Consider the following 12333-nt stretch of genomic DNA (forward strand, 5'->3'; position numbering starts at 1 on the left):
TGCTAACTTTGAAGCAGTTTAGGATGGTGCCTGTGAGATTTCTTCACTATAATTGCTCTATTCCTTTTATGATTAGTAAGTATCTTTTTTGGAGAAACTTTGAGACTATATTAATATCCAATTTTTCATCAATATTTTACCTACTAATATTATATGAATTTTGACTGGACAGTTATTACTGCACTATTTGCCAGTTGGTGATTTTGTGCCATTCATATTTCATCACCTGAAATCCTGTGTTTGGCACTGTGGTAAACTTGCTTACTTAGAATGATATAGTGACGAGGATGTGTGGGTGGCTCAGTTGGTTAATCATCTGACTTTGGCTCGGGTCACGATCTCACAGTTCATGGGTTCGAGCCCTGTGTCAGTCTCTGTGTTGCCAGCTCAGAGCCTGCAGCTTGCTTCGGATTCTGTGCCTCCTTTTCTCTGTGTTCCTACCCTGCTCACACTCTGTCTCTCTCCAAAACAAATAAACATTAAAAAAAATTTTTAAAAAAGAATGATACAGTGATGAAGTTGAAAGAAGTTTAAATGATCTTTTAGTGTCAACCATGTGGAATAATCATACTGTGTCTTTACAGGAATGAATCTTACAAGCAGAGTTTTTGGAATATTTGAAAAAGATTTCACATTCTTTTAGTTTGGATTACAACATTGCTACTTAAAGTTTGTGGGTTATTGTTCACAAATTATTGTAAATATATTTTTGCAGAGGTAGTTTGTGAAAATAAGTGTAAGTGCTTAGAAAGCTTACTGTAATTTGGCTTGTCACAACATTTGTATGATATTTTACAGAAATTTTGCGCAGCAGCTGCCTTCTGGCATATCTGCTATCATATCAAACATAGATTTTTTTTTTTAACCTCTTCTGTCTTCAGCTTTGTTTTCAGTTTTGTCCTTACATATATACATATGTTAGGGGCCACCTTAATTTGGAGCCCAGCATTAAAAAAAGTAATGCATCTTTGTACAGCAGAAAAGTAGGTAGATTGCTAAGTGTTCTGCATTTTGTATCCTTTACATCATCAAATAGAGAAGGTATTAACTAATTTTCAGAAGAACTCAAGGAAGAAAAGGCAGGTAAAATTAGTAATTGACAGTTATAAAGAGGCACATGAAAAAAGATGAAGAGAAAAGAGAAATCGTTGTAGAGGTAGTTCTGTTAGATTGATGTTGGTGTCAATTTATCTAGATCCTACTTAGTTGGTAAATTTTGAATCTGCAAGGTATATGGTAATTTTATGTTATTATTTTATCTTTTATAAAAGATCCTTTTAATTTGATTATTGATTATCTGTTCATTTTCTAGGAATACAGGAATTTCCAGAAAATATAAAAAATTGTAAAGTTTTGACAGTTGTGGAGGCCAGTGTAAACCCTATTTCCAAGTAAGTTCTCAGTTGAGTTATAAGTTACTTTTGTGAATAAAACATCTATGAGATAGTAGTAGAAAATTGCTTTCTATATTTTAATGATTAGTTGATATCAGCCTTAAATCTGTACAAAATTTTAATGTTAGATTAAAAAGAAACCTCTTAAGTATTTTTTCTAAACCCATATTTTACAAAAGTAAATTAGACATCCAAACAGATAACACAGGTGTTTTGTTCCAGGTCTCGCAGATAGTTTGTATCAGAAACGAGGCTAGAATCCAGGTCTCCTTGTTCAGTGATATTTGCACAATGTAAGAATATCTTCACTTGCAAATCAGCTGTGCAGCACATTAAAACTTTCGAAAATAATAAAAGACAGTTGAAAGATCAAGAAGGTAAAAACAACAACAACAAAACCATGTGATTGGTTGCACCGTATACCAGAGGTCATAAATATTCTTTTATGATGGTAGTGGCTATAAATAGAACGCTTTCCTGACACCAAAACTGTTAAATTTTGCAAAAATGGAATGGTGAAACAAAAGATGAATAGAGTATAGCTTAATATAGCTAAGTCGAACACTAAAACCAACTTTCATGTATTATAGTACTGTATTTAATGAGTTTTTCTGAACAGTGATGCTTCATTTGCTGTGGTAGATGAAGGAGTGTGATGTAGGAGAGAAACAAGGTCAGTCAAAGACTCTGGGATGTCTCACTGCAAGAGAATTTTGTACTTGTTAAAATCCAGGAAAAACATGTACAGATGATGTTTCATCTTTAGCTGAAAATATTCCTCTAGCATCCAGTTATAGATCTGTAGTTTGTTTTGCAAACCAGAGGAAATAAAGGTAAAGTTAATACGTACATAGATTCTCAGATGGCCTTAGGATTTTATTTAGCTTTTTAAAATTATTTCTTTTCATTTGCTTATTATAAAATTAGGCACTCTTTTTATGATTGTTTAAGGGCCTGATGTTGAAATTGAAAATAATCTCAACTAGTGGTTCTCAAATGGGAATGATTTTGCCCCTAAGGATCATTTAGCAAATTCTGGAGACAATTTTGGTTTCTACAACATGTGGGGGGTAGGTGGTGCTCCTGGCTTCTAATGGCTGAAGGCCAGGGTTGCTGCTAAACATAACTACAGTGCAGAAGACAGCCTCCCCACTACAAAGAATTATCCAGCCCCAAAAGTCAAAACTGTCAAGGTTTGGAATTCCTTATCTAATCCTTTGGACTGATGTTAGATAAGGCAGATTTCAGTAGTGTCTGCTGATGTCATAGTTATGTACTAAATACATTTCTCTGTATTTTGGCTCATTCAGACTTGATCTTTGAATGCACATTTTATCTTCTTGAGATAAATACTGTTTCATTTCCTTTTTGCAAAGAGATGAAATTATAAACATTGAAAGAGACAAATTATTACAAAAGGGAAATGTTTGACGATCCCTCATAAAAGTAAAAAGGTGCCTATTATCTGTTAAGAGCACGTGCTGGGTAGACACATTCTTAGATTCAGTAAGAGACTGAAATTCTGTGTATTAATTTAACTTAAATTCTGATATATTTTATATAGGCTTCCTGATGGATTTTCTCAGCTGTTAAACCTAACCCAGCTATATCTAAATGATGCTTTCCTTGAGTTCTTGCCAGCTAATTTCGGCAGGTAAATTACAGTTTCTTCTGAAACCTTTTCTTGTTAACTCTTACAAAGTTTACAAAACAAGTTGCTTCAGTTATACTATTAATTACACTTTCATAGGCTCTTCTTTTGTAATTATTTTCAAGCATTGTGGTTTTTATAGTTTTTTCAGAACTTGTTATTTTGTCTTTGAATTTATTTTCCCAAGTAAATTATAAGCAGTAAATATTGAGAAGAAAAGGCAATGTAAGTCTTGAATTGGTATTTATTTAAAATATGCAAAAATGGTTTAAATGTGGGTAATTTCTGTATATTTGAGATACAGAATGCTTTATTCTTAGCATTTATCACATCTGAAAATGATCTGATTATTGATTTATATGTTTTCTCCATTGGACTCAGAGTTCTGGAGAAAAGAAAGTGTGTTTCCGGGGTCTACCCCATTACACACCTCTACCAATATCTGAACATGCATTTCTTCTTGTCATTATAGTCTCTGAGTAATTTTTCTTAATGAAAAGACAAATCAGTGAATGAATGAATAATAGGTATCAAATTATTACTGTTTTTATTTTTATTTTTTTTAATGTCTATTTATTTATCGAAAGAGTGAAAGAGAGAACATGTGAGCATGGGAAGGCAGAGAGAGAGGGGGAGAGAATCCCAAGCAGGCTGTCGTGGTGTCAGCTCAGAGCCTGATGCAGGACTCAATTTCACGAACCATGAGATCATGACCTGAGTCAAAATCCAGAGTCGGATGCTTCACCAGCCGAGCCACCCAAGAGCCCCAGAATTATTACTGTTTTTAAACTAATTACTAGAGAAAGTGCTGTTCAGTGGCACGTTAATTTTATCTTTTAGTCTATAAATAAAGACAGTACGGTATGATCTCACTTATGTGTGGAATCTTAAAAAAAAAACAAAACAAAAGTTGAGCTTCTTAGATGCAGAGAGAACAGATTGGTGGTTGCCATTGGGTGAGAGTGGGCAAAATTGGTAAAGGTGGTCAAAAAGTACCAGTTATAAAATAAATAAATTACGAGTATATATGTACAGCATGGTGGCTATAGTTAACAATACTGAATTGCGTATTTGGAAGTTGCTAAGAGAATAGATCTCAGAAGTTCTCATCATAAGAAAAAAAATTTTGTAACTATGGTGATCGATGTTAACTATACTTACTGTGGTGATCATTTCACACTATATACAAATATCACATCATTATGTTGTATACCTGAAACTAATAATGTCATATGTCAACTATATTTCAATTAAGAAAAAAATGAATTCTGGGCATTGTGGTCCAGTGACTGTTTTGTAGGAGCTATGTTATCATGCTACATATATTTATATACAAACACCTATATGCATGTATGTATATATGTAATATGCGTATACATTATATATGTAAATATATAAAAATTAGTGTGCTTGATTCCTTTTCTGTGTCTGGCTTTTGGACCACTTTTTAAAAAAATATTTTTGACACATAGTATAAGTTTAAGGTATACAAATGTGTTAAGGTATACAAAGGCATGCAGTATATACAGAGGTATACAATGTTTTAAGGTATACAAATATAAACAAATATGTTGATTTGATACATTTATATTTTGTAATATGATTAACATTGTGGTATTAGCTAGCACCTCTGGACTGCCTAATCTGCTCATTTTCCCTCTAATTTTATTGGAATGTGCATCACTGAACAGCCAGAGGATTTCTCCTTTTTTATATCACCTTACATTCTTTTATTCTTTTTTCTCTCAGAGCCAGACTCTGGAGATGAATTATTGTTCTCTAATCTACTACCGGCTAATAATTTGGGAAGGCATTTTCACAGAAAATGCTGTAGGATTTATATTTAAGTACATTATGTGCTTTAAGTATGTAGAAGTGTTTAAGTCTCCCCCTCCCCCACTAATTCTGAGGAGCAGAAATCGTCTTTTCTTACTTTATAATTACACAATAAATATTGGTTGCTTTGAAACTGTAGGGCATGACATTACATCATAATTAAATTCATTGTCTTTGTCATAGACTGTTGATTTGTTGTTTTGTTTTGCAGATTAACTAAACTCCAGATACTAGAACTTAGAGAAAACCAGTTGAAAATGTTGCCCAAGTAAGTAAAGGTGTTATCCTTTCTAAAATAAGAATTTTTTAAGTAATTCTTAAAGATTTTATTTTTGAAGATTTTTAAGTAATTTCTACACCCGATGAGAGGCTTGAATTTACAACCCCCTAGAGCAAAGTCACATGCCCTACTAACTGAGCCAGCCAGGCACCCCAAAATTTTGAATTCTTACATCCTTAGAGAAATGTTAACTTTGTAATACCTAAAATATGAGTGAAAATTATTTTAAAAGGCTGACATTTGTGGTCATATTTTAATTAGTAGTGTTGAATATAAAACTTTTGCAGCTGTTGGTATTTTGTAGTGATTTCATAGCTTTCTGGAACTCTGTCTTGTGTTACAAATATGAAAATAATATGTATATAAAGCCCACCTGAGTCCCCAATATAGGTCCCAGTTCATATACTAGAGCTCTCATATATAGGACTCGTTAGTGAGATCGATAGGGTCTTCATGTGAAGTCGAGTAACTATAATTTCTAAGAATTTGTCTGGTTTTGTAGTCTGTTGTAAATTAGAAGTGGGATGGAGGGCCCCCTACTGGTAAGCTAACATCAGAAGAGATGGCCATCCAAGAGCAAATAAGATAAAAAACTAAAACAGATCTACAGACTCAAGATGCCCTGTAGTCTATGTTCATTTAGGAGTACCTTAAAACTCACTGAATTCATTGCTACATTCTTAAAGTGTAAGCATTGGCAAAATACAGTCTTGTTAAATCTGGCCCACTGTTTATTTTTGTCAGTAAAGTTTCACTGGAAACACATTCATTTATGAACCGCTTATGGCTTCTTTTGCTCTCTAATGTTAGAGTCAGGTAGCTGTGACAGAGACTGTATACAAAGTATAAATTATTTACTTTCTGATCCTTTATAGAAAATGTTGCCGACTTCTATTGTGATTGAACTGTCAAGAGTTAATTGTTACCTCTTCTTTGGCATCTTATTTATATGTTATGAAATTTACCACATAATTCTTTTTTTATATATACATTTTACTCCCATTTTACCTGACCAACTAATATGCACGTGCACATGTACTTGTAACCTTCCCCCCATGAATGTACGTCTTTGAGGACACAGAGCATATCTCGTTTTGATTCCCAGAAGACATTATGTATTAACTGAGTCATTGTTCAGCGCACGAATGATTGGAGCTTGTAGTGATGGTTGTGAGTATAAATTAAAATGGAAATTAACCATATTAAATTCAAAAAGGTTTAAGTATTTTACAGATGGGATACTGGCATTGATGACTCATTAGTTCAAAACCTGACTGCTAAGAGATTCAAATATGATGTAAATTGGGGCACCTGCGTGGCTTAGTCAATTAAGCATCTGACTTTTGATCTCAGGATGTGAGTTCAAGCCCCACGTTGGGCTCTCTGCTGGGCGTGAAGCCTACTTAAAAAAAGTAGGGGCTCCTGAGTGGCTCAGTTGGTTAAGCGTCTGACTTCAGCTAAGGTCATCATCTCACGGCTTGTGAGTCCTGCTTTGGGCTCTCAGCTGTCAGCAGGGGGGGCCCACTTGGGATCCTTTGTCCGTCTCTCTCTCTGCCCCTCCTCCGTCCTTTTTCTGTCTCTCAAAAATAAATAAAACTTGAAAACAAAGATGTAAATTGTTTACTCAACTAGCTAAGCTTACAATTAATATGGTTTATCTGATATCATACTTTTAACTCATTATTTTATCGCCCTATTTAACTTGAAATTGGGCTCTGTCTAATGTATTTTAAAATATAATTCTTACCTACTTTCTTCTTAAGACTCATGATTAACACTTTTGAGACCTCACAAACTATAAAAAGACTATAGTTTTTGCATGTTACAAAAGTAGTATGCATTCACGTTTATGTGAATGAACCTTCTTATGATCAAAGATTAGTACATGGAAAAGCTGTTTTAGATATGTAGCTAAGTGAAATTTAATATCCTCTTCATACTGGAGGGCATGACCCAGCACACAAAAGATGGGCATTTTTCCTCTGTGACATGAGAAGAAATGGTAAAAGGGAGTCAAATACAAAGGAATGTTTAGAAGTACACAGGAAGAAATTTGAGGGGTATTGTTTTTAGTTTATCCTTGAAGAAAGAAGCTGGATCTTAAATGAAAAGACTTGAAAGTGAAAACATAAAATTTTGTCTTAGATAGACTTTTGAGGTGTCTAAGTAGGATCAAAGTTGCCAATAATGCAAGTTGAGATGGAGATGCTTCTAGGATTTTACACTCTATTTCCTTGTTTTGTTTTTATTTGTTTTGAGAAAGAAAGAGAATCTTAAACAGGCTCCACCTCCAAGTGCAGACCCAGACATGGGGCTTGATCTCACATATGGTGAGATCGAGACCTGAGCTGAAATCAGGAAGAGTCGGATCAGACGCTTAACCGACTAAGCCACCCCGACACCCCTATATTTCCTTCTTAATTACGTGCATGTGTTGTTCCCGTTTTTGTAAATCACTTTTAAAACCTCAATTTCTAAAGCTATCATTCGTAATTGAGTTTTTCCAGTGTGCTACTTTTCTTTTTTGTACTCTTGTATTACTTACCCTGTTGATGTAGTGTTTAACTGTGTGTGGATTTGCTGTGTTCTTTTGTCATTTTAAGAATATTGAATTAAGAAAAATAAGATTGTTTTGTTTCAGTCTTCACCTCCTTCCTCAAAGACCTCTCTACTTTTCTCAAATGTTTACCTAGTATGATATTATGGACCTAAGAGTTTAATATCATAGCATCTAATCTTTCTTCAGAAGGATCCTGGATACACGTTTTGCTTTGTTACAAAGCAAACTAGAACTGACTTAGAGATTTTCTGGACAAAGATCTGAGTAAGGGAAGTAGAATTATAGTATTTATAGTACCCGAGACTAGGCCCTTAATAAATCTATGTTAAATAAAGCAGCTTTGAGAAAATCTGGTGTGAAATAATTTAAATTAAAGGAATGTTGATAGAATGGCACATTTAAAATGGAAGGGTTGGGGAAAATTTGCGTCCTCTAATGTTAGGTCAGTAACATAGTGTCATTACATTTATGTGTGGTCTTAAGTTTGTTAGTTTTTTCACCAAAAAGCCAGAGAAATGTTTTAAGTGAATTTTATTTTGCTTTTTCTAATTTGTTAAATTCCCAGCGAAGATAAAAATAGTCTGTTGTTTTGTGTTGTGATTTAAGGAGGCTGTTGCTTTTTAATGATGTTAATTTTTAACTTACTAGCATATTAATACATATTGATAATATGATAATAACTATATTTTGCTTTCATTTTGTCATATCCAAAAAAAATCATAACAGAGTTCTTTATCTGGGTAGCTAGTAGTACCTCAATCTGTCAAATGCTAGGTTTCTCTAAAAAGACTAACTTAAGAGTATAAATATGTACTTGAATTAATTAGTTAAGGTTTTTAAAATGCCATTTTGATGGAGACAGAAAACTACAACTTAGTTTATTATGAATTAGTTTTTGTACATTTCTCAAGTCTCTATAATTTCAGAAAAATATTGATATTAAGTTGGAAGTTAAAAATAGTGTATTCTGGCTTTAATTTAAAATAAATTTCAGCTACTCATATTTGTGATTCTTATAAAACTTTATTTTGAGTTGTATTGAATTTAATTTGAAAATATGGGGAGGAATGTCATATTTACTGTTCTTAGAATTTTGAATATTAATTTTCAGAATCAGCTCTATTGAAGGTTTATAAATATATGACAAGGCTTGAAAGAAGATAATAACTATGTAGCTGCCAGTCTATTAGTTGACTTATATGAAAATTTTTTCTGTGAAAAAAATGAAAGCCAGTTACTCACATTCTGGTCTACAGGGTTTAAACTTACTGCAGTTACTTATGAATAGAAATGAAAACCTGGTGAGAAGCCAAAATTAGAGAATAATTTAAAACTTGCTTTGTTTAGAAATTAATTATAGATGACTTTTCTGAGAAATTGTTTTTATTTTCTCAATATGTGAAAGCCTATACATAAGGTATTACATAAGAACATTTAACACATTAATTTTGAAAGCTTCCAAGTAATTGATATTTTTGTATACTTAATTCTTCATTAATCCCTTGTACATAGAACCATGAATAGACTGACCCAACTGGAAAGATTGGATTTGGGAAGTAATGAATTCACAGAAGTGGTAAGTTCACACCAGTCTCTATCCATAAGTCTTATATTTGAGAACATGTGAAAATTAATGTATTTATTTCTTCGTATTTTTTTGGTTTATTTGTTTATTTTTGAGAGAGAGAGAGAGAGAGAGGAAGAGAGAGAATCTCATGCAGGCTCCATGCTGTCAATGCAGAGCCTGACATGGGGCTCAATCCCATGAAACATGAGATTATGACCTGAGCCAAAATCAAGAGTCAGACATTTAACCAACTGAGCCAGCCACTCAGGTGCCCCTTTTTTTGAAAATTTTTAAATGTTTATTTTTGAGAGAGAGAGAGAGAGAGAGAGAGAGAGACAGAGTATGAGTGGGGAGGGGCAGAGAGAGAGGGAGACACAGACTCTGAAGCAAGTTCCAGACAGCTTTGTGAGCTGTCATCACAGAGCCTGATGTGGGGATTGAACCCCTGAACAGTGAGATCATGACTTGAGCCGAAGTCGGACGCTTAAATGACTGAGCCACTGAGACGCCCCTATTTCTTTGCGTTTTTAAGTATAAAATAGGGTAAAGATATACACATATTTTTAAGAGAAAAGATATGAAAATTCTTAACAGGGAAGAGTAACCAAACAGATAGAAGTAGCTGATAGTAGTGAGAATAAAACGTGAAAAAAAAAAAAAGGGAAACCCATGGAAAAGATAACTAAAAGTTTTTAGGCACACTAAGTAGACAATGTGAGAGATTATAAGGAAGAAACAAAGTTATATCAGCCTAGAATATATCAGAAAAAATATTTCTGCCCCTCCCTCTTCTTGCCCTCTGTCTCTCAAAAATGAATAAACATTAAAAAATCTTAAAAAAAAAAAAAAAGTATTTCTAAGTCAAAATTAACTCCCTAAGGGTATTGGTCAGAAATTTATTCAATGATAAAATATTTTTCTATAATTTTACTGAATAGCGAAAGGAAAAACATTGAGTGAAACAATTTTTGAGTTTGGAATTAGACTTCTGAATTGTTTTTGCTTTGTATGCAAAATGTGCTATAATATGGAATCAGAAAGGAAAGGAATATGTAAGTAGATTTTTGTCCTTAGTGAGTTCTCCAAAAGAACTCAGAAAATAAGCTAGATATTTTTTTGGAAAGGAATTCGTGGATCTAAATATCATTAAAATTTTTACATTATGTTTGTTTCTTTCTTAAAATTATGGTTGATTTCAAATGACAATCTTTTTTTAATTCTAGTATAATTAACATGGAGCGTTAACATTAGTTTTAGATGTATCATATAGTGTGATTCAGCAACTCTGTACATTGCTCAGTGCTCATTAAGAGCACTCATAATCCCTTTCACCTGTTTCACCCATCTGCACATCCACTTCCATCAGTTTGTTCTCTATAGTTGAGATTCTGATTCTGGATTTGTCTCTTTTTTTTTTTCTTTGCTCATTTGATTTGTTTCTTAAATTCCACATGTAAGTGAAGTCATGTGGTATTTGTCTTTGTCTGACAGACTTATTTTGCTTAGCATTATGTTCTAGAGCTATTCATGTTGTTGCAGATAGCAAGATCTCATTCTTTTTTATGTCTGAATAATGTTCCATTGTATCTGTATACACATTTTCTTTATCCGTTCGTCTATCGATGGACACTTGGGTTGTTCCATATTTTGGCTATTGTAAATAATGCTGTCATAAACATAGGGGTACATACATCTTTTCGAATTAGTGTTTTTATGTTCTTTGAGTAAATACCCAGTGGTGAAATTGCTGAATCATAGTTTTAATTTGTTAAGGTATCTGCATACTTTAAGGTTTTCCACGATGGCTGTACCACTTTGCATTCCCACCAGCAGTATAAGAGGGTTCCTTTTTTTCCACATCCTCACCAAAACTTGTTTCTTGTCTTGTTGATTTTAGCCATTCTGACAGGTGTGAGGTGATTTTTTTTTGTGGGTTTTGATTTGTATTTCCCTGATGATGAGTGGCATTGAGCGTCTTTTCATGTGTCTTGTCAAATGATAATCTTAAAAACAAGAATTTCCCAATATTGTCAGCTTCATGATTACCCTATAGGTTATTGTATTATACATTTGTTCACCTATTAGTTAACTTTCAATGTCAGTGGGAAAGCATGGTTGTTTTGGATACTTCATTTATTTTCTGAAATACTCTTTCATATTCTTTATTTTATTTATTTATTTATTTATTTTTTTAATGTTTTATTTATTTTTGAGACAGAAAGAGACAGAGCATGAACGGGGGAAGGGCAGAGAGAGAGGGAGACACAGAATCGGAAGCAGGCTCCAGGCTCTGAGCCATCAGCCCAGAGCCCAACGCGGGGCTCGAACTCGCAGACCGCGATTTCGTGACCTGAGCTGAAGTCGGACGCAACCGACTGAGCCACCCAGGCGCCCCTGTTTTATTTTAATTGAAGATGGCTTATGATGGGTTTTATTGTGTGTTGGTAGAAGTTTTTACTCCTTTTGAGAAAAATACATATTCTATGCTTCCTAACTTATTAAACTTAACATTTTTATATGTATTAATCTATTTCCACATTAACTATTTGAAAAATCTTCATTGTTAATTCTGTGAATCAACAACTTTCCAATTCATTAATTTTTGTACATTTTGATATCCAGCATTATACATTTTTTTAAAACTTACCCTTAGAATGGTAACAGATAAAGCACAGAAGAATATTTCTTTTTATCCAAGTTACACTTAGAATTCTTACCTGTATTTTTACGTTAGCAGTGAATCTGAACAACATGACTTTTACATATTAATTGTGTTATTATGTTGATTAGATATGATGGTACTCTCTGCCATCACAGTGTTAATGACTCGACACAGGTTTGTGTGGTGACAGAAATACCTTTGAAGAATGCATTCAACAGAGCCTGCAAGGGCAAAATGCCCAAGATCAAGTTTTGTCTCAATACCAAGAAGGCCCACTGCAACCCTCTCATTAATTTTTTGGTTGTTAACCACATACTACAAACAATATTTCACTTTGTAATTGCTGGAAGTTCAAAATAACAGAATATGTGTGCCATGTGATT

The 12333-nt window shown here is 33.5% G+C and overlaps 1 protein-coding gene across 11 annotated transcripts in view; it reads left to right on the forward strand.

The window, feature by feature from the left end:
- The window catches only part of ERBIN (erbb2 interacting protein), a 127627-nt gene that overhangs the window by 63948 nt on the left and 51346 nt on the right, over positions 1-12333 (forward strand). For all 11 annotated transcript variants that reach the window (XM_042987664.1, XM_042987668.1, XM_042987677.1 and 8 more), the window contains exons 5-8: positions 1313-1391; positions 2959-3048; positions 5093-5149; positions 9234-9297. In XM_042987664.1, coding sequence (XP_042843598.1) covers positions 1313-1391; positions 2959-3048; positions 5093-5149; positions 9234-9297 — 290 coding nt within the window. The remainder of the gene's footprint in view (positions 1-1312; positions 1392-2958; positions 3049-5092; positions 5150-9233; positions 9298-12333) is intronic.

Source organism: Panthera tigris, chromosome A1 (assembly GCF_018350195.1).
Source record: "Panthera tigris isolate Pti1 chromosome A1, P.tigris_Pti1_mat1.1, whole genome shotgun sequence".
Classification (NCBI taxonomy): domain Eukaryota; kingdom Metazoa; phylum Chordata; class Mammalia; order Carnivora; family Felidae; genus Panthera; species Panthera tigris.